This window comes from Notolepis coatsorum, assembly GCF_963971535.1.
Source record: "Notolepis coatsorum genome assembly, chromosome: 11".
Classification (NCBI taxonomy): domain Eukaryota; kingdom Metazoa; phylum Chordata; class Actinopteri; order Aulopiformes; family Paralepididae; genus Notolepis; species Notolepis coatsorum.
This window is the reverse complement of record NC_140175.1, coordinates 28,167,948-28,187,186: the sequence shown is the minus strand read 5'-3', so window position 1 is coordinate 28,187,186 and position 19,239 is coordinate 28,167,948. Positions and strand designations below refer to the sequence as shown.

General features: G+C 47.9%; 1 protein-coding gene across 1 annotated transcript in view; it reads left to right on the top strand.

Annotated features, from left to right (window-relative positions):
- The window catches only part of gsna (gelsolin a), a 112,131-nt gene that overhangs the window by 69,903 nt on the left and 22,989 nt on the right, over positions 1-19,239 (top strand). Inside the window, exons 3-6 of the mRNA XM_084325188.1 lie at positions 1,869-2,069; positions 15,615-15,769; positions 16,458-16,619; positions 17,199-17,348. Coding sequence (XP_084181314.1) covers positions 1,874-2,069; positions 15,615-15,769; positions 16,458-16,619; positions 17,199-17,348 — 663 coding nt within the window. The 5' untranslated portion in view covers positions 1,869-1,873. The remainder of the gene's footprint in view (positions 1-1,868; positions 2,070-15,614; positions 15,770-16,457; positions 16,620-17,198; positions 17,349-19,239) is intronic.

Below are 19,239 nucleotides of genomic sequence, written 5' to 3'. Positions count from 1 at the left end.
ATAGTAAAAACTATACTAAAAATAAACAATTGGGGTGGCTAGGTGGCGCAGTGGGCAAGGCGCTCGCCACCAACGCAGGATATGCTGGGTTCGAGCCCAGCTCTCGGCGTTGCTAGTGCTACCAGCTTGGCTGGTCGTTCATACTAATACAATTGGCAGTATTAGGGGGTGGGAAGCTGGTGGGTGGGGATCGGACGTTGTGGACAGCGACTCCTACAGGTCGGTTGGTGCGCCTGCGCAGTAGAATCAGGAAGCGACGAGGGCGGCGTGTCCCTCCCACGCAGACCCTCGCCGCTGAGAGATCACGCTGTGCAGGTGAAAAGGTGCGACGGCTGCCTCCTCGAGTACCGGAGGGGACACGTGATGCAAGGCTTCGTCCACATTGCAGCCGGCTTGTGGGAGGCATGGCCTAACAACGTTCGAGACAGGGGAGGGTAGAATTGGACATTGCAAAAATCGGGGACGGGAGAAAAATAGAAAAATGGGGAGAAAAAGTAGATAAAAAAAAAAAACTAAAAATAAACAATTTTAAACAATACAATTGTCCGTCAGCATGGGTACATGGGTAGAGCTCCAGACTCATGATTGGAAGATCACCGGTTTGAGGCCTGGTCAAGGCCGTTGTCCGGAAGTGGTGGTGTTGTCCAGCAGGGAACACTCTGTCCTCTGGACCTGGCAGTAACGGTGTTATGGTGACAGGGACACCGTACAGTTGCGAGTGCCGTCCTTCAGATGAAATGTTAAACCGAGGAGTGAATTCGCCTATCGCAAAGAGTAGGGGGTTCCCCGACATTCCTGGCCAAATTCCCAATCAGGTCTCTTGACATCAAGACCACCTAATCATCCCTCCCCCTTAATTGGCTGGTATCAATCCCTGTCTCCTGAGCCTTTCAGCCATTGTGTAGTGTGATGTGTGCCTGGTGCCAATGTAAGACAGCCATAGGTTGGGGTGCTACACAGTGGTGGTGAAAGAGGCAATTTCCACCCTACATTGTAAAGAGCTTTGGGTGTGTCTAGAAAAGCGCTATATAAATGCAATGATCATTCATGATCAATAAAAACTAGGGATGTCCGATATTATCGGCCGATATCGGCATTAAAATGTGATATCGGAAAATATCGGTATCGGTTTTCAAAAATTAAAATTAAAATTAAATTTTTTTATTTTATTTTATTTCTATAACCTTTATTTACCCAGGCAAGCAAGTAAGAACACATTCTGATTTTATTTATTGTCAAAAGTATGCATAATGTTGTGTTAATTCCACAACAAGAGATATGTAATGTTAATTACCTGAAATTATTCCGTTTCTTGGGGGGGGGGGAACCCTGCATATATCGGTATCGGTTGATATCGGTTGATATCGGTATCGGAAATTAAGAGTTGGACAATATCGGTATATCGGTATCGGTAAAAAAGACAATATCGAGCATCCCTAATAAAAACTAAACTGAAACCATAGCAAACCCACTCTGGAAACAAATTGAAACTAAACTAAAAACAAATGCAAAATACAAACCTATAATAACCCTGCTCCTGTACCAGACTGAGTCACAACGTCCTCTTCCTTCTCGACCGAGGAAACACCGGGAGTACAGCGCACCGATGAGTCACACAACACAGTAATAACTGTCCATAACACTAAACTTTAGTCGTTTCCATAGCAACAGTCCTGGGCTGAGAGGGAGTGGTTCAAGGTTTCCAGCCGTAGCAGACATTACAGCCCCAGCAGTCGCCCTCTGACCAGTGGAGCGTAATCTACACAGCAGTGCGTCCACGGGGTGTTTCCGGTTGAGTGTTCAGCAGCGTGATAAAACAGCCAAATCAGATCTAGACCTTTAGACTTTTCTCTCCGGTTCCCTTCCAGGCAGCATGGCAGCCTACCACCCGGAGTTCGAGCAGGCTGGGAAGCAGCCGGGCCTGCAGGTGTGGAGGATCGAGAAGTTTGACCTGGTGCCGGTCCCACAGAACCTCTACGGAAGCTTCTACACGGGAGACGCCTACCTCGTCCTCAACACCATCAAACAGCGCTCCGGGAACCTGCAGTATGATCTCCACTTCTGGCTCGGTAAGACAACACCGGCTGTGTATAATAATAACTCAGTACTTTTTACTTAAGTTAAATTCTGAATGGAAGGGCATTTACTTTCAGTACTAACCTTATTCTATCATTTAAAAAATTTATTTAGGGTGTGGGAGATAAAACTCCCTTCCCCCCAACTCTCTTTGATATCCCTCACCCATCTTTCCCTCCTACCCTCATCCCTCATTCTTAACCCCAAATAAACCCTCCCCACCTTTCCCCAAAATGTCATGACACCCTTATACCTATGGCCCCCACCCCTCTCAGTTTTGTAGGTATAAAGATGTTCCTCATTCAGTGGGTTCTCTCACTCCGGGTGTCCTAGCTGGTCACCTCGTTGAGAGTCATCCAGCCTACTCTGACTATTTTTGTATTGATACTTTAACTGAGTTAATAAACTGTATTAACCAGGTCTCTTCTGACTGAGTAAGTTATTCAGCTTCGGCTACTTTCCACCACAGGGGACATGGGCTTTTTGGGTTTCCCCCTTCCTTTAGTGTGTTATATAGTAGCTGGAAGTGCATGAGAAACGTCATATTGAGTTACAAAGCTCACCAACGCCAAAGGGAGTTATTCTCTCAGACAGAAAACACTGCTTCCGAACTGCCCCGAAACGCCTCGTTTGTATGTCACTATGTAACACATTTGAAATACAAGATATACCTGTACAGTACAAAACAAAAAAGTACTACCACTGTGAAATGTTCCGCTCAATGCCTTGGTTGCTAAGGTAGTTTTCTGGTTGATCGGTTTGTTCTGCCCGACGTTGTCACGTTAGCTACAGCACTGTTTCCAGCTGTTCAGGAAGGGGGGAGGGAGGCTTAATGAGACGGGAGCCAAACCTGTCTGTTTCAGGCTGAATGAGCCGCGAAACTGAGGTGCTGCTGCACACACAGCCTGCGCAGCTGGAACCAGGTGCTTTCTGATCGTAAAAAACATGCATGTGTATCACACACCGGCTCAGAAGTAGGACAACAAAGGGAGACCCACCTTATGTGTATATTGTATACTTGATCAGAGCATATATTTAGCATTTTTAGATTAGATATTAGATTAGATATTAGATTATTAGATTATATATATTGTAGGTGTAACTATATTTATTGTAGGGCAAATATAACTGAGAAGGCATACATAACCTCATCTTGCACCGTGTTGCCCATATGAGCATGTCCAGAGTTAATTATATTGTTATATTGTTTACACTGCCTTTTTTTATTCTATTTAAATTTTTACTTCTCCACTGTACTATAATTCTATGACCTGTACCATGTCTTCTACTACCTGTACGGTACCCCCCCCCTCCCCCCATGCTGCTATGATGCCTGCATTTCCCCAAGGGGATCAATAAAGGAATATCTTATCTTATCTTAAATACAGTGCCCACCTCATCAGCCACTGATTTGGATTTAGCAAGGACCGCAGAAAAGTGAGGGGTATGGTCAGTGTATAGCCTACTGTGAGAGGGGTCACACCTGACCCAAGGCACGCGTCAAAGTGTCGGAGAGCCCAAAAAGTGCCTCTTTCTCAATGGCAGTAATGAAGCTGGTGACAGTTGAACTTTGCAGAACCCACTCGAACACAATCCTCCATTTCGAGGAAGAGGAAAATATTCTGGCCCTGCAACGCTATTAACTCTACAAAAGTCTGTACAGGGTCCGCAAGTGGAGTCTGGCCTCCCAACCAAAATACATGGTGAAGCCCAGCCAGAAGCAGAAGGCTCAGCAACGCTGTTGTTTAACATGTACTCAACTTCTGACTCTAGTTTACTCTCGCCAGAGGACCACGCACATTGTGTGCCCAAAAACCTGGTCGTTTGGGCTAAATCCAGTGCTCTCTTGCGTCGCCTCTCTAGCCGCTAACAGTAACCATGGCAACCCCTCCTCCCAGTCCTGATCTAGCTCTGTACAATATGCACGCAGTAGTGATTTGAGGCTTTGGTGGACGCGTTCTAGTGCCCCTTGTGACTGTGCATGATAAGGATGAACAGGCTGCCCAATTGCAGGAACGGGAGGAAGTGGAGCAGGTTTAATAGACTGGTTTGTCTTCCCCGTCATCTGGCATGTGTGTGTGTGAAGTAGGTGGAACTAGAAGCTTGCGACTCAGGGGCCGAATTCACACAAGCCTTTATTTTTCTTCTATTGCAGGCCAGGATGGATAAAGGTTGGGGGGTTGTAGGATTTAGCTATTGGCAGGCTGGAAGGAATACGCAGAGTCATGACTCTCAGGTCTGCTAACATTGTATTGATTTGAGATGCTTTTAGTCAGCCGGATTGACCACGGAAACTGGAAACAGCTGGGGAAATGTTGCCCGCCCTTTATGCGGGCATTTACAGTGGGCCTACCTAGCATGAAATAGGATTCGCTAGTTGCATGGCCGTTGAGCAACGCAGCCTCGCCAGAAAATGTAAATAAAGTACTTAATCGACCACAGAAAAAAGGTACATAACGTACATAAGTAATATACTATTCCTGTTTCATATCTGTGAAAATCCAAAATAAAACTAGCAAAAGAACTAACAATGCTTGTGGTGGTGGTGGGGTGAGTGCACTCACCACTAGACCAAGCCCTGTTACAAACTACTGTTCTACTATGATGGTAGAAAATTAGGGTTAAGGTTAATGTTAGGGTTAGGATTAAGGTTAGGGTTTGTTAGGGCAGCGGTGGCGGAGCCCAGTAGCAGAACACAGGGAGAGAAAGAATGGAGCGTTTTAAGTAGGTTTTAATTCCTTTGGGTACCAGGCAGACAAGGCAGTAGAGAATATACAAGAATGTGCGACTTTGGACGAGTAGTGACTCTTGCTAGAGTTCCTCAGGAATGTCCAGGCAGGTAGTACGTCAGGAGACAGCGTCGGCCGGGAGCGGTGGTCCTGGGCACAGGGAGAACAGAGGTTAGGACAAGGCTAAGGCTAAGTACGTCCTCGTACCTAGGGTAGATAGGATAACACTGAGACGATCAGGAACAGGATCCGCAGGGTTGATATCCAGACCGTTGATGAGCTGACAGCTCTCAGCTGGGCTGATGGGCTGAAGACTCTCAGCTGGGCTCATAGATGGCGTCGAAAGCTGCCCATATAAGGGCGTGGAAGTAGGCGGCTCTCGCCATGATTGTGACAGGGTTAGGATTAAGGTTAGGGTTAGGGTTAAGGTTATGGTTAGTTTAAGGTAACAGTGTGGTTAGGGTTAGGTAAGTGTGGTTAAGGTTAGGGTTAGTTAAACTTTAAGGTAACAGTGTGGTTAGGGTTAGGTAACAGTGTTGTTAAGGTTAGGGTTAGTTTAAGGTAAAAGTGTGGTTAGTTTAAGGTAACAGTGTGGTTAGGGTTAGGTAACAGTGTTGTTAAGGTTAAGGTTAGTTTAAGGTAAAAGTGTGGTTAGTTTAAGGTAACAGTGTGGTTAGGGTTAGGTAACAGTGTTGTTAAGGTTAAGGTTAGTTTAAGGTAAACGTGTGGTTAGTTTTTTAAGGTAACAGTGTGGTTAAGGTTAGGGTTAGTTTAAGGTAAAAGTGTGGTTAGTTTAAGGTAATAGTGTGGTTAGGGTTAGGTAGCAGTGTTGTTAAGGTTAGGGTTAGTTTAAGGTAACAGTGTGTTTATGGTTAGGTAACAGTGTGGTTAAGGTTAGGGTTAGTTTAAGGTAACAGTGTGGTTAGGGTTAGGTAGCAGTGTTGTTAAGGTTAGGGTTAGTTTAAGGTAACAGTGTGGTTAGGGTTAGGTAACAGTGTTGTTAAGGTTAGGGTTAGTTTAAGGTAACAGTGGGGTTAGGGTTAGGTACTGTAACAGTGTGGTTATGGTTAGGGTTAGTTTAAGGTAACAGTGTGGTTAGGGTTAGGTAACAGTGTTGTTAAGGTTAGGGTTAGTTTAAGGTAAAAGTGTGGTTAAAGTAAGGGTTGGGGCGAGGCTTGAGCAGCCCGATCGCGCTTAAAAACCGAACTTTCTATCTTAACGTTAAAACGAACCCTCATCATAGTTGTAACTGAGGGGTACAATTCCCTGACTGTATTACTAGATATGATACTTACTACCACTACCTTTGTACTTAATATTCGGCCACCCAGTACTCGGCATAAATATATTATGATGAACACTGTCACGTAGATGAAACGGATCCAACACAAATGTACGAATTAGAAATAGGTCTTTATTTCTACACAGCGATGGTGTGTAGAGCAAGCACTTAATCAAATCAATCACATTTATGAATGGGAATTAGTATGCACTTTTATGGCAAGAGTATTCGTCGGTATATCAATAGAGAATGTCCAATCTCTGAAGGCGCAGGTGGTACATATACGACCTGGAATAGTTAAGGAATAACAGCAATGATACTTTAATGATTATAGACTGGATACACTAGGGGGGGGTTAATCCGGTCGCTTGTAAGCCGACAGGAGTAGGAAGGGGGGGGGGGTAGAGTCCGGCTGCCTCATCCGGCCAAGGGTATCCCAGGTGAACCCACTGTAGTGCCGTTCAATGCGCCGGCGATCCTTGGACCGCAGATGAAAGCAGATGGACTCTTTGTGGGCCGGCGTCCTCCGGTCCACGGAGGAGAGACGTGAAGCGACCTCGTCTTGCAGAGCGTCTCCTCACCTTGCGTCCTCTCCAGGGGGGGGGGTTCCAACACACGGCAGTGTCGGGGGTCTTTATCCATGGAATAATCAACGTATACAAAGCATAATCCGTGCCTGGGAAGGCGGGCTGTCGTCGGTAGAATAATCCGGTATACAGGTCCACTCGCTCGTCGGCTCTGGGGCTCCTCGGGTGCAATCTCACATGGGGTCGATCATCCTGGAATAAGCAGCCAGTTTTCTGCCCGAAACGATGGGGTGCTGACTACGGTAGTATTCTCACCGCACGAAGCACTATATATTAACAGACTATTATTAGCTTAATAGACTACGTCCAACTCGACGATATAGTGCCAAATATGACTATTCGAATATTAATATACACGATGTCTCAATACCGATGGTAGGCCGAACTTGGCCTTACTCCCACACGTGGCGTCGCGGGGAGGCTTTACGTCTGTCACTCTATTGGAGGGTAAGAAACTGGACTGAAAAGGAAGTCCTACTTTAGTAGCGCAGTATATATACGCACTATGAACAAATAGTCCCATTAGTGGTGCGGTAGCCAGATTCCTACGCGGAACTAGGACTTGTTCGTACATGTTGAGCGGTACGTTTGAACTGGGTCTGGGGGGTATGGCAGCCTGGCACCAAGGTCTCGACCAATAGTAGAATGGAGACTATTATGGGATGTTCAGTAGGCTAGAATGGATATTCAATGCATATTGTACAAGGAATATACAAGGGATATCAGGGAATATTAGAGAATATACAAATACAATTAAATATATATATATAAATAAATATATATATTCGGTTTAATCTGGCCCTTCACAACAGCCACCCCCTGATTGGTCCCAGACCTAATCAGTTAAGCAGAGACAGATTAATCGCGTTGTCTATTTACACATAAGGGTTTGCTGTAGGGTCAGTCAACTTCACAAAGTCATAGGGTTATAGGGTCATGGTCATCATCGATTGTGTCTGGGAGTCGGGGCAGTTCTATGAGCCTCGCCACGGGACGGGTGTAAGTGCGACCCTGGACAAGCACTTCAGCTGCTCGGACCTTGCCGTCGGCACCGGTGATCACTTTGCTTACGCGGCCGGCCGGCCACATAGCTCTGGGCAGTGATTGATCAATAATCATGACGACTGTTCCTTCTGTCAAATTGTCTCTCTCCTTTACCCACTTCTGGCGGGTCTGTAGAGACGGTAGGTAGTGCAGTAGGAAACTGCTCCAAAACTTGTCGGCTAATACTTGGCTGTACCTCCACATTCGTCGGCCGTTCGCTTCTTCAGGCCGGTACATTGTCTGGGGTAATGCAGGATCTAGCCGCCCCATCAGGAGTGTGTTGGGGGTAACTGGGTCGATATCCGCCACATCACTGGAGACATATCCGAGGGGCTTCGAGTTAAGTACTCCCTCAATCTCCGTGAGGACTGTCATTAGGACTTCTTCCGCCACAGTCTGGGCCCCAAGTACTGCGTACAGGGCTGTCTTTATGGAGCGCACTTCTCGTTCCCAAGTGCCACCGAAGTGGGGTGCGTTTGGGGGGTTGAATTGGAAATCAACCTGTGCTGGAGCGAGGTGGGTCTTAAGTTCTGGGCCCATAGCTTGGAAGCTCTCTCTCAGCTCTCTTTCGCCGCCTTTGAAGTTTGTCCCATGATCGGACAATAGGGTAGACGGTCTTCCTTTCCGTGATGTGAATCTACGGAAGGCCATAAGGAATGAGTCTGTGCTCATGGTCGGGAGAAGCTCGATGTGTATCGCTCTGGTGGTCATGCATTTGAATACAATACCCCACCGCTTCTCGGTTCCTCTTCCTTTCTTTATGTGCAGCGGGCCAAAGCAGTCCATACCCGTTGAGTGGAATGGCTTGTCACCGATTCGGAGGCGACATGGAGGAAGGTCAGCCATCCTTGGTATGCTGGGCTGCGCGCGCCACTTGCGGCAGTCTAGACATGTTCGCTGGAAGCGTCGTACCGCCTCTCTTCCTTGTAGGATCCAGTAACGACGTCTGATTTCCGCGAAGACTCTTTCTGCTCCTGCGTGATGTACATCCTCATCGTATTTCTTTATAATCAGCTCTGTGACCTTGTGTCGGCTGTTCAATACGATCGGGTATTTAATGTCATCCGGTAGATTGGGGGCTCTGCGTAGGCGACCACCCACTCTGATGAGGGTATGAGCGTCGCTCTCGGGGGCCAGATGAATTAATCTGCTGTCGGATGGGACGGGCTTTCCTCCCTGTAGACAGGCCAATTCATCGGGGAACGAGTCTCTCTGGGCTCGCTGCAGTAGAAGCAATTCTGCTTCCTCGTAGTTAGCTGCTGACATTTCAGCGGGGGACTTACACTCCGGGTGGTGCCGCAGGAATGTCCTTTGTTGTGCACTCTCTATGGACGTGCAATCGTCTATGTTAGGGTCGGTGGAGGCTACGGTGCTCAATCCACAGAACACAGACTTCTTATTTTCCACCTCCTCTGGACTTGCTTCCCTCGGGATAGGCATGGGCCACTGTCCTTCCGGGAGTCTTAGGAATGCGGGGCCGTCACTGTAAGCATTGTGACGGGTGAGGTCATCTAGGGGCATTCCCCGGGTGATGACGTCAGCTGGGTTCTGTTTTGTATCAACGTAGCGCCACTCTGTTTCTCCGGTTAACTCTTCGGTTAAGTCTTGAGTCTCGGTGACTCTGACTCCCACGAAGACTTTGTACTTGCATGAGTCCGATTTGATCCAGGCGAGTACTGTCGTGGAATCTGACCACAGGATTGTTCTAGACACCGGTATGGTGAGCTCACGTTGGATGAGCGTGGCTAGGTGCGCTCCGGCTAGGGCTGCGCAGAGCTCTAGGCGTGGGATAGATTGTTGCTTGCGTGGGGCTATTCTCGAGCGGGCGAGGACAAATGCTGTGTAGATCTCTCCCCCCTTTTCTTGGGCCCGCAAGTAGGCTACTGATCCGTATGCGACCTCTGAGGCGTCACTGAAGACGTGTAAGTCCATTTTACATGTCTCTGGCCTCACCGTGGGTGGGAAGTAGCTTCGGCGCATATTAACGCCTGGGAGTGAGTGGAGCTCCATCTCCCACTCTCTCCAGGTGGATGCAAGGTGTGCGGGAATGGGGTCGTCCCAACCCTGGTCCTTGTCCCACAATGCTCGTACAATCATTTTTGCCCTGGTGGTGTACGGTAGAATACATCCTAGCGGGTCATATTGTCGGGCGAGTGTTGTGTACACACTCCGTCTGGTGGTCGGCGCCGCCGGCCTTCCCTGCGCCGTAGTCAGGGGCTTGTGTCTGTAGTGAAGCGAATCTGTTTTGAATCGCCACACCAATCCCAGGGTCATCTCCTGGGCTTCTCCCGGGATTGTAGCCATCCAGGTCTCGCTGCTGGCTGCCTTGTCCTCGGAGGAGAGGCTGCGCAGTACTTGCGGATCGCTGCTGGCCCACTGCCTGAGATCAAAGCCGCCTTTGATCAATGAGGCGCGGAGTTTAATCAGGAGAGCCTCGGCTTCTTCCTGGGTTGAAAGGCTTTGTAGACAGTTGTCTACGTAGAAGCTGTTCTTTACGCTGTGTCGGACCTCTTCGTCCGCTGCTGGGTCCTCTGCTACATGTTTCTGTAGTGCAAATGTAGCACAGCAGGGGCTGCACGTCGTTCCGAAGGGGAGGACTTCCCATTGGTAGATGGCTGGGTGCTCATCTCCTGGCTTCTCTCTCCATAGGAACCGTAACAGGGGCTTGTCCTCCTCTACTAATCTCACCTGCAGGAACATTCCTTTAATGTCCCCGCTGATGGCCACCTTTTCCTGGCGGAAGCGGAGTAGAACGCCGAGTAGGGAGGGGCCGAGTGTGGGACCGGGCAGTAACTCTTTATTCAGATTTTGGGATCCGATCTGGTAGCTGCAGTTAAATACTATGCGGTCTTTACCGTTGTGATGGACCTTGTGGTGAGGCACGTACCACGATTCAGTGGTCTGGTCAGCCTCTTTAATGTCCATCTTTGTGACGTGTCCCGCTGTGATGAGCTTCTCAATCTCAGCGCGGTATACACTCTCTTGGGCGGGGTTCTTGGCTAAGCGCCGCTCCGTGTTCAGCAGGTACCGTTCTGTGGCGTCTGTCTTGGCGTGGAAAGTAGGCATTCCTTCTCGCCGCAGGAGTGGCGTGGCGTATCTCAACACGCCGTTGACCGGGACTCTCTTGGTCCCTGTCTCGAGGAGGTGAATGGCGTAAATGTCATCTTTAGAGCGAATGTCTTTCTTTCCGTTCTTAAAGGGCATTTGTTCCAAGGTCCATAACCGCTCTACGTGTTGCAGGAGTGCGGTTTCTCCCTCTGTGACTCGGGAGTGGAGACATCTAGTGGCTGTACTTCGGTTGAGAGATTTGGCGAGCGGGCCTTGGAGAGTCCATCCCAAACGGGTCTCGACTGCTGCAGGACAGCCTCGGGGTCCGGTATGAACCCGGTCTATCAGGACAATGAGGTCTGCATGGTCGGAGCCTATCAACAGGGTCGGCATAGCATTGTCTATGAGCGGGATCGGTAACTTGCGCAGATGTGCATATTTCTCCATCAGCTTGGCGACGGGGTATGTGTAACGCGACAGTCCTATTTCTTGGCTGGTGAAAGCGTCTGCAATCTGGTACCGTCGCTCAGGCTGGCCGCTTGCTGCGATAGAGAATGAGACATTCTCGCCCTTTATCGTCTTCAAATCTCGTCTTATTGTCCGAATTGTCATTTGGGTTTCGCTTCCCCGCAGCCCTAGCTGGGCCGCAGCGGAGGCGAGCAGAAGGGTCTTCTCTGACCCGTCATCGAGGACGGCGTAAGTGTCCAGGACTTTATTCTGGTAGCTTAGTGTCACACGCACTACTTTTAGGAGTACTCGGGCTCCACTGCTGCTGGCGGGATCGATGTACATGACGCTCGCTTTGCTGCTGGATGGTGCGGGTGAAGGGCGCCGTCTGTTACTGTCGTGAAGTATGTCCAGATGGGCTCCATCGCACTTGGTGCACCTTTTTTTTAAGCGGCATTCGGCTGCCATGTGTGAGCGCGCACAGCGAAAACAGCGCTTGTTGGACTTTATCCATTGACTTGCTTCCTCCGCGTTCAGCTTGGGGAAGGAGTCACATTGCGCTAGCCAGTGTTCTTTCTCACAGTAGGGGCACACTATCTTCCACTTCTCCGTTCTGGAGGGGGTACTGTGGCTCCTGCTGCTCGGTACCGACTCCGATTGGTGCATCACAGTCACCGATCTTCTTCCATCATTTAGTCGTCTGGTTCCTTCTCTGGAGCCAGGGGTGCTCCGTCCGAATGTATCTAGCCGTAGGCTGCTGACTTCTCTCGCTAGGAAGTCTGCTAGATCGAGGAGGTTCGGTTCGGGGCCATTCGGGTCTCGGTGGTCTCTCTGCCGCCTAAAATGCTCCTGTCGAGCGGGCGGCAGCTTCTCCAAGATCCTTTCCACATTTGAGTTGGCGTAAAGTTCATGCCTCCCCTTCTCTCTCTGCGCTCCCAACATCCCTACCAGGGACTGCACTCTGATGGACAGGTCGTCCAGTGCTCGATTGTCTATTGCTGGGGGTAAGCGGTCGATGTGTCGGATCTCCTGGATCACGTAATCCCATATGCGCCCATACCTCTGGTCCAATGCTACCAGCGCTGCTGTGTATGGGGTGGTGGAAGTCGCGTAGGCGAGCGCTATATTATGTGCGCGGGGTACCTTTAAGTGCTTCAGTAGGATGGCGTATTTATGGCGTTCATCCAATACATCCACCAACATGGTCTCCAGACACATGCAGAGTTCTGTATACTGGGCCCGGTTCTCTTGGGTGAAGTCGGGTACCATAGGCGTGCCAATGTATGACGCTGACTGTGGATACATCGGCGAGCGTTGGGGGAGAGGCCTCCTAGGCGAGTCTCCTCCCGCTCCTTGGTATGGGCTGGTACCGGCAGTGTACCATGGCCCGCTTGTCCAGGTGCTGTTCCTCGGTGCGGGTCGTGTGTCGTGCTCACCCGTGTATAGAGTCGGGGGTCTGTAGCGCAGCTCCGCGGGAGTATAGCCTGGGCTGTACCGGACCTCCTGGTCCGGTAGAGTACTGTGCTGTCGTCGGGCGTGGTTCTCCTCCTCTTCCTCTTCGTCTTCAGTTAGGTCATCCAGTGCTTGTAGTCTCTGGTTTAGCCTCTCCACAGGATATGCTGCTCCTTCCCGGTTGCTAGGTCTCGCTTGGACCGGTGGGGGGAGGTGGTCTGTGGGGGGTATAGACCTCGTCTGTTGGTCAAGTTCAGGGTTGTTTACTCGGCTAGGGGATGCCGCCCTGGAGGTGTGTCTAGACGAGTTCCTGGAGCCTCTGGCGGAGGGAGAGGGTGTTGTCCGTCTGATCAGCTGTTCTATTAGTTGCGCTTGCTGTCTGTCGCGCTCTGCGTCCCGTAGAGCACCAGCAGCTGCTCGCTGGCTGTCTGCTCGGTCTCGGGCCACATTCTCTTCCCTCTGAATGCGTCTTATTTCTAGACGTATATGCTCTTCTTCGCTCCGCTGCTGGATCTGCAGGCGGTCGCGTTCAGCAGCGGCGTTCAGGCTGATGAGGAAGGCCTGCTGTAGGGTCCTCTCTGCCTCGCTGGGAGAAGGCGGTTGTATAGGGGAGCCTTCCCTCGGGGTACTCCTTGCGGAGCCTTGGAGCTCTATCTCCACGGTGCTCTCCCCGTCTTCTTCCGTGCCGAGTTCTCTCTCGGTAGCGTTGTATTCCTCCCGGGACTCATCGGGGACTACTTCTTCAGTACTGGCGGGGTGTGAAGTCATGTCTGGTTCCCACTGGTCCCCACCGTGAACTTGGTCAGTTACATTAGAACCCGTAGGGGCCTCTATGGTCGGGGTAGTCTGGGCGTTGGGGTTAGACATACTTTTACTTTCTAGTTTTACCGCGTTTACTGTTAGTAGAAGACTAGGTTGTTGACTGACAGCGTAAGCCTCTAAGTACTGAGGGAGCCGTCGTTCGCGCTGCGGGCATTGGTTAGGAGGATCGTTTCGTGGAGTGTTCATCATAGGCCATTTCAATATTAATAACACTATATTAATATTACACTGATTACGATCCGGTTCGAAGGACCAATTGTAACTGAGGGGTACAATTCTGACTGTATTACTAGATATCATACTTACTACCACTACCTTTGTACTTAATATTCGGCCACCCAGTACTCGGCATAAATATATTATGATGAACACTGTCACGTAGATGAAACGGATCCAACACAAATGTACGAATTAGAAATAGGTCTTTATTTCTACACAGCGATGGTGTGTAGAGCAATTACTTAATCAAATCAATCACATTTATGAATGGGAATTAGTATGCACTTTTATGGCAAGAGTATTCGTCGGTATATCAATAGAGAATGTCCAATCTCTGAAGGCGCAGGTGGTACATATACGACCTGGAATAGTTAAGGAATAACAGCAATGATACTTTAATGATTATAGACTGGATACACTAGGGGGGGGTTAATCCGGTCGCTTGTAAGCCGACAGGAGTAGGAAGGGGGGGGGGGGGTAGAGTCCGGCTGCCTCATCCGGCCAAGGGTATCCCAGGTGAACCCACTGTAGTGCCGTTCAATGCGCCGGCGATCCTTGGACCGCAGATGAAAGCAGATGGACTCTTTGTGGGCCGGCGTCCTCCGGTCCACGGAGGAGAGACGTGAAGCGACCTCGTCTTGCAGAGCGTCTCCTCACCTTGCGTCCTCTCCAGGGGGGGGGGTTCCAACACACGGCAGTGTCGGGGGTCTTTATCCATGGAATAATCAACGTATACAAAGCATAATCCGTGCCTGGGAAGGCGGGCTGTCGTCGGTAGAATAATCCGGTATACAGGTCCACTCGCTCGTCGGCTCTGGGGCTCCTCGGGTGCAATCTCACATGGGGTCGATCATCCTGGAATAAGCAGCCAGTTTTCTGCCCGAAACGATGGGGTGCTGACTACGGTAGTATTCTCACCGCACGAAGCACTATATATTAACAGACTATTATTAGCTTAATAGACTACGTCCAACTCGACGATATAGTGCCAAATATGACTATTCGAATATTAATATACACGATGTCTCAATACCGATGGTAGGCCGAACTTGGCCTTACTCCCACACGTGGCGTCGCGGGGAGGCTTTACGTCTGTCACTCTATTGGAGGGTAAGAAACTGGACTGAAAAGGAAGTCCTACTTTAGTAGCGCAGTATATATACGCACTATGAACAAATAGTCCCATTAGTGGTGCGGTAGCCAGATTCCTACGCGGAACTAGGACTTGTTCGTACATGTTGAGCGGTACGTTTGAACTGGGTCTGGGGGGTATGGCAGCCTGGCACCAAGGTCTCGACCAATAGTAGAATGGAGACTATTATGGGATGTTCAGTAGGCTAGAATGGATATTCAATGCATATTGTACAAGGAATATACAAGGGATATCAGGGAATATTAGAGAATATACAAATACAATTAAATATATATATATAAATAAATATATATATTCGGTTTAATCTGGCCCTTCACAACAATAGTATTGCTGTGTTTATATCAGAGTGGTGGTCTAGTGGTGAGAACACTTGCCCCCCCACCACAACAAGCATTGCTAGTTTGACTCCCAATCATGCCGTTTTGTTTTGTACTTTCGCCAATATGAAACGTAAATATATGACTTACACAATACGTAAATATATTACTCATGGCTATAACATAACGTGCATTATGTACCCTTTTCCTGTGGTTGATACGTACTTCATTTACATATTTTAAGCACGATCGGGCTGTGTGAGACAGATTAATTTCCCAGATGGCAAAAATAACATGAAGTGTGTGTGCGTGTGTGTGTGTGTGCGTGTGTGTGTGTGCGCGCGTGCACGCGCGTGTGTGTGTGTGTGTGTGCGTGTGTGTGTGTGTGTGCGTGTGTGTGTGTGTGTGTGTGTGTGTGTCTTGGTTGGATGGTTCCAGGTGACTTCTGCACCCAGGATGAGAGCGGCTCAGCTGCCATCTTCACCGTCCAGATGGACGACTATCTCGGCGGTAAACCCATCCAGTACCGCGAGGTCCAGGGCCATGAGTCCAGAGCCTTCCTGGGATACTTCAAGCCCAGCATCACATACCTGGTGAGATCTGACATGGCCTCGTGTTTATACACCTCAATTCCCTCATTTTAGGGCTGTACCGAATGTCATTTTTTAACATTCGAAGCTTCGATTGAAGTATTCGAACGAAGCTTCGAATGTCTATATAAAAAAATAAGTGATTTTTTTTTAAATTTTTTAAAAGATTTATAAACTAAATCCTCAATTTGAATAAAGTGATTAATCTGATTAAATGAGTATTTTTATTTTATTAAATCAACTTTCTTTAATGAATATAACTCATCAGTTTCATCAACATAAATATGACATTGGTATGAAAGTGATGGTGACGTCTTATAGTATAATATTAGTGTAGCCTGCAACTGTGAAGAAAACCCCCATTGGTTTAAACAGATTGAATAGACACACACAAAAAAAGCTAAAAGAAATAAAAATAATAATAATTAAAAAAATTTATTAAAAATAAAAAATTCAAATGTGATTTAGAATTCGAATGTCAACATTATGATCGAAGCTTCGAAGCATTCGGTACAGCCCTACCTCATTTACAATGGAATTACGGGGAAATGTACAAGGGAAGTATATAAGGGACGTATATAAGGGAAGTATAAACTATATGACACATGACTTGTCATTAAAGCTACTGTGCAACCGGTGTTCATTAAGGGACGTGGCGTCGCTCTCTAACCTCTCTGTTTTGCTGTTCTAGAAAGGGGGCGTGGCGTCCGGGTTCAGGCACGTCGTCACCAACGAGGTGATAATGCAGCGGGTGCTCCAGGTCAAAGGTCGTCGTGTCGTCAGGGCAACAGAGGTGCCAGTCAGCTGGGACAGCTTCAACCAGGGAGACTGCTTCATCCTGGACCTGGGCAATGTGCGTTGGATCGACACTGTTCATATCACAGCTTACTACTGTATTATTACTGGATACCCATAATAATAGCATTTAACAAAACTGAACAGGATATTGGATATATATATATCCAGTGTTATGTTATTTAATTTCCTTATTTGTCATTAAATTGATCAGTTGTTATTGAGATGCCTGAGATTGTTCAACATCATCAATGGGCATCAATTGTAATAATAAAATAATACTATGAGATTAGTCTGAGATGGATATCTGTATATTACAACAAAGAGCATAAATATATTGGCTTTCAAATATAACCACAGATGATAGTATTCTTTTTTATAAATGATGTGCTAATAAAGTCAAATGACAGTGTAGACCTTTTCTAACGTGACAACATAAACATTCTAGACAGGCCCCCTTTGTGTTTCCTGTTGCAGTGTTTGCTCATGCAGTTGGCTAACCGGAAGTAAAAGGAGCCTGAGCTGTTCCCCTAGCGACAGATGCTGTTCCCCTAGCAACAGAGGCTGTTCCCCTAGCAACAGAGGCTTATCTTTAGTCCATTCACCTACTCTGCAATCTGCTCTTGTCGTTCCACAGGAGATCTACCAGTGGTGCGGTTCCCAGAGCAACCGCTTTGAGAAGCTAAAGGCAACCCAGGTCGCTAAGGGTATCCGTGACAACGAGCGTAGTGGGCGGGCCCGTGTTTACGTCTGTGATGAGGGGATGGAGAGAGAGAAAATGATAGAGGTAAGATGCTATAGAGTACTCAACATTACTTGTCGTCCGTGTTCACAATACTGATTCAGCTCCTGTATCTCATATCCAGCTACAGCGGGTATTATGTTAAACCAAGGATGGATATCTGCTGCTTTTGCTGGACCTAATGGAGAACCAAAGAGATGAATACATACATCATATGATATGATAATATGATAGATTTATTTATATTGCGCCCCTCAACTAATAGTTACATCGGCCCGGGGAGCAGCCCGGGAAAGAAAGAAAGACAGGAACAATACGAAAACAGAAAAGAAATACATGCAGGCCAACCAAGCAGATAGAGAACGGACAGACATAATACACCACTCATACTACAATACAAAAACTAGCTCATGGATTATTTTTAGGGATGCACGATAATTATCGGGCCGATAATTATCGGGCCGATATCAGCAATTATGACGTCATCCCGATAAACTCGATAACGTTATTGATAGCTCCGATAACATAATACATTTTTTGGTTAACACTTTGGGTGCCGGGAAACGCTTTACAGCGTCTTTCCCGGCCATGCTCAAGGTGCCGAGGACGCTGTACAGCGTCTTTGATCTGTTTACATCTTTTTTCGATTTTCCCCGTCTGAACTTCACCGCCGAGCTTTTGGAAGAAAATTTTAACCGGAAACTGCATTTCCTCTCAAATTTCACTAGGTGGCAGTGTCCCCCTATTTTCTAACACTATCACAATAGGGGGAATATTGTACCCCACAATGAATCTGGCATTTGATTGGCCAGCATACCTGGCCAATGTAACCACAGGTATAAAACGTTAGCGCGATCCCAGAATCTACGAGGTTTTGGAGGAGAGAGAGAGAGAGAGATAGATAGAGCGATAGAGAGAGAGAGAGAGAGATTGAGAGAGAGATTTGAATTGAGATCAGCCTATAGTCTATATTTATAGTGTTATACAGTATAGTGGTAGTATCAGACTAATTGTAAGGTTTCAGCTGTGCTTTAGAAAGTACTTAGTCGTGCTAAGTAGTAGTACTATTCGAGGGATTAGTGTGTAGTCTAGGTAGTATATTTCAGTAGTAGTAATAGTAGTTTGATCAGTTAGTAGTTTCATTTAGATCAGTATGAAGAGACGTAGTGTAGGAAAGCGAGGGGACAATCCGGCGGCGGGTCGCTTTGTTCAGACGAAGCTGGCGTTTGGACCCGCGGTTGTTCAAGCAGCAGCAGCACCAACAGCACCAACGTCTTTGGTAGCTCCGATCGGAGAGAGCCGTGAGACCGTTGCTGGGCCCAGTAACGCGTCTCTCCCCGGGACCGGGAGCGGCTCTACCCGACGCAGTTCGAGGAAGAGGAAGGCTGCCGCTGTGGTCATAGCTTCTTCATGCGAGTCAGGGGACAGCGATTCGACCGCCCACGAATCTGATGGGAGCGCCGATTGGGAACCACCAGGTAATTACACGGTCTTATATATATATATATATATATGTGTGTGTGTGAAACGTGTATTTGATGATTTACATACTGTGACTATGTAACGTTAGTTCGACAAACCAACGGCGATATGCATGTGATTGTGTGTGTGTGTGAAACGTGTATTTGATGATTTACATACTGTGACTGTCTATGTAACGTTAGTTCGACAAACCAACGCCGGCGATATGCATGTGATTGTGTGTGTGTGAAACGTGTATTTGATGATTTACCTACCGCTTATTCTGTGACTATGTAACGTTAGTTTGCCAAACCTAACGCTGATATGCATTTATTATATTCTAGCTCCGGAATCATCTGACGATGATCTCGGCTTGGGTCGGAGGTATGAGTCTGATTCATCGCACGATTCAGACGTGGGAGTCGGACACGGTGGTGGTCGACGGGGCAACGGTACGTCATGTTTACTAATGCAA